General features: G+C 44.5%; 1 protein-coding gene across 1 annotated transcript in view; it reads right to left on the reverse strand.

Moving 5' to 3' along the window:
• The window catches only part of slc38a6 (solute carrier family 38 member 6), an 11,602-nt gene that overhangs the window by 9,360 nt on the left and 1,094 nt on the right, over window positions 1-1,148 (reverse strand). The window contains exons 2-4 of the mRNA XM_024266411.2: window positions 508-638; window positions 360-433; window positions 18-70 (exon numbers count right to left, since the gene is read on the reverse strand). Coding sequence (XP_024122179.1) covers window positions 18-70; window positions 360-433; window positions 508-638 — 258 coding nt within the window. The remainder of the gene's footprint in view (window positions 1-17; window positions 71-359; window positions 434-507; window positions 639-1,148) is intronic.

A 1,148-nucleotide genomic window follows, 5' to 3' on the forward strand; every position in this document is an offset into this window, starting at 1 on the left:
AGCTCAACAGAACTTACTTGGCCTGTTTTTTTCAAAGCTCTATCTCCTAGATCTTCATAGGAGTTGACACCTGGAGTTTGGAAAATGATTAAAAAAATGTTATCAACATTGTAGCTCGTATGTTGCAAAACTTCCAAGAAAAACAGTAGTTATCAGCTTCCATTATCACCTTTTTTTTACTCATTTCCAAGCATCACCTGATGCAACCAACTAACAAATAACAACTCAATGCAGAAGACACCTAACATCCCGGCACAGTGATTTAATCAGAAGCAGAAATTTTCCGGACGCTAAGCCTCGGATGAACTCAAAGGCATCTGTTATCTGAAAATAGAGCGTGTCATTGGGTTCTGTCTCACCTGTATAGTCACACAGTTTCAGAAGGAGGTGGATGGAATATGCCGCCAGACTGGCCACCAACATCAACAGAAGGCTAGAAAAGAAACAGGTGGTGATACATGAAGCATGTAGATTTTAAAGCAAAAATCCAGTTAAGTGGAGTCCTACCAGAAGCTGACAATTCCTGTGTTGGCCATGGCATAAGCCAGACCCAGAATTCCGCTGCCCATAATTGCATTCATCAGGTTAAACACAGAGGAGGTGAAAGATGCTCCCGTAGATCGACTTTGCACCGATCCCTGCATAGAAAGAAAAACTAAAGGGTTGAGGGAGAAATCTGAAGAGTTTTGGGGGGAATCCGTGATGACGGATGTGATGAAACAACACTGCAGTGGCATGCAGGAGATCAAGGAATGGAAATGGGAATGGGATGGGAGGGGGGGGATTTGTGCTGCTGGCTGCTGGACAGCTGCCTGAGCTCAGGATAAGGGAAGCTGCCCAAACTGCTTGACCTCTCTAATGGGGGATATCCTGGACAGAACGAGTGGCAACTCTGGTGTCAGTGTCACAACAAGCTCGGATTGACCTGTGGGCCACGCAATAGCATTCACTCGGTTACTGTACTGAAAGACGGAAAGTACACCGTGACTACCACATGGATGTAAATATAGCCAGGTTGCACTTGTGTTACAAACCCAGCAAATTAAGTTACAGGGATCCCAAAATATCAAGAATGGATCACCAAAGCATATAGTGATAAATTAGGAAGCAGCTTATCCCTGTGCAGCTACCCCATGATTGGGAATTCA

This window comes from Oryzias melastigma, linkage group LG22, assembly GCF_002922805.2.
Source record: "Oryzias melastigma strain HK-1 linkage group LG22, ASM292280v2, whole genome shotgun sequence".
Lineage (NCBI taxonomy): Eukaryota > Metazoa > Chordata > Actinopteri > Beloniformes > Adrianichthyidae > Oryzias > Oryzias melastigma.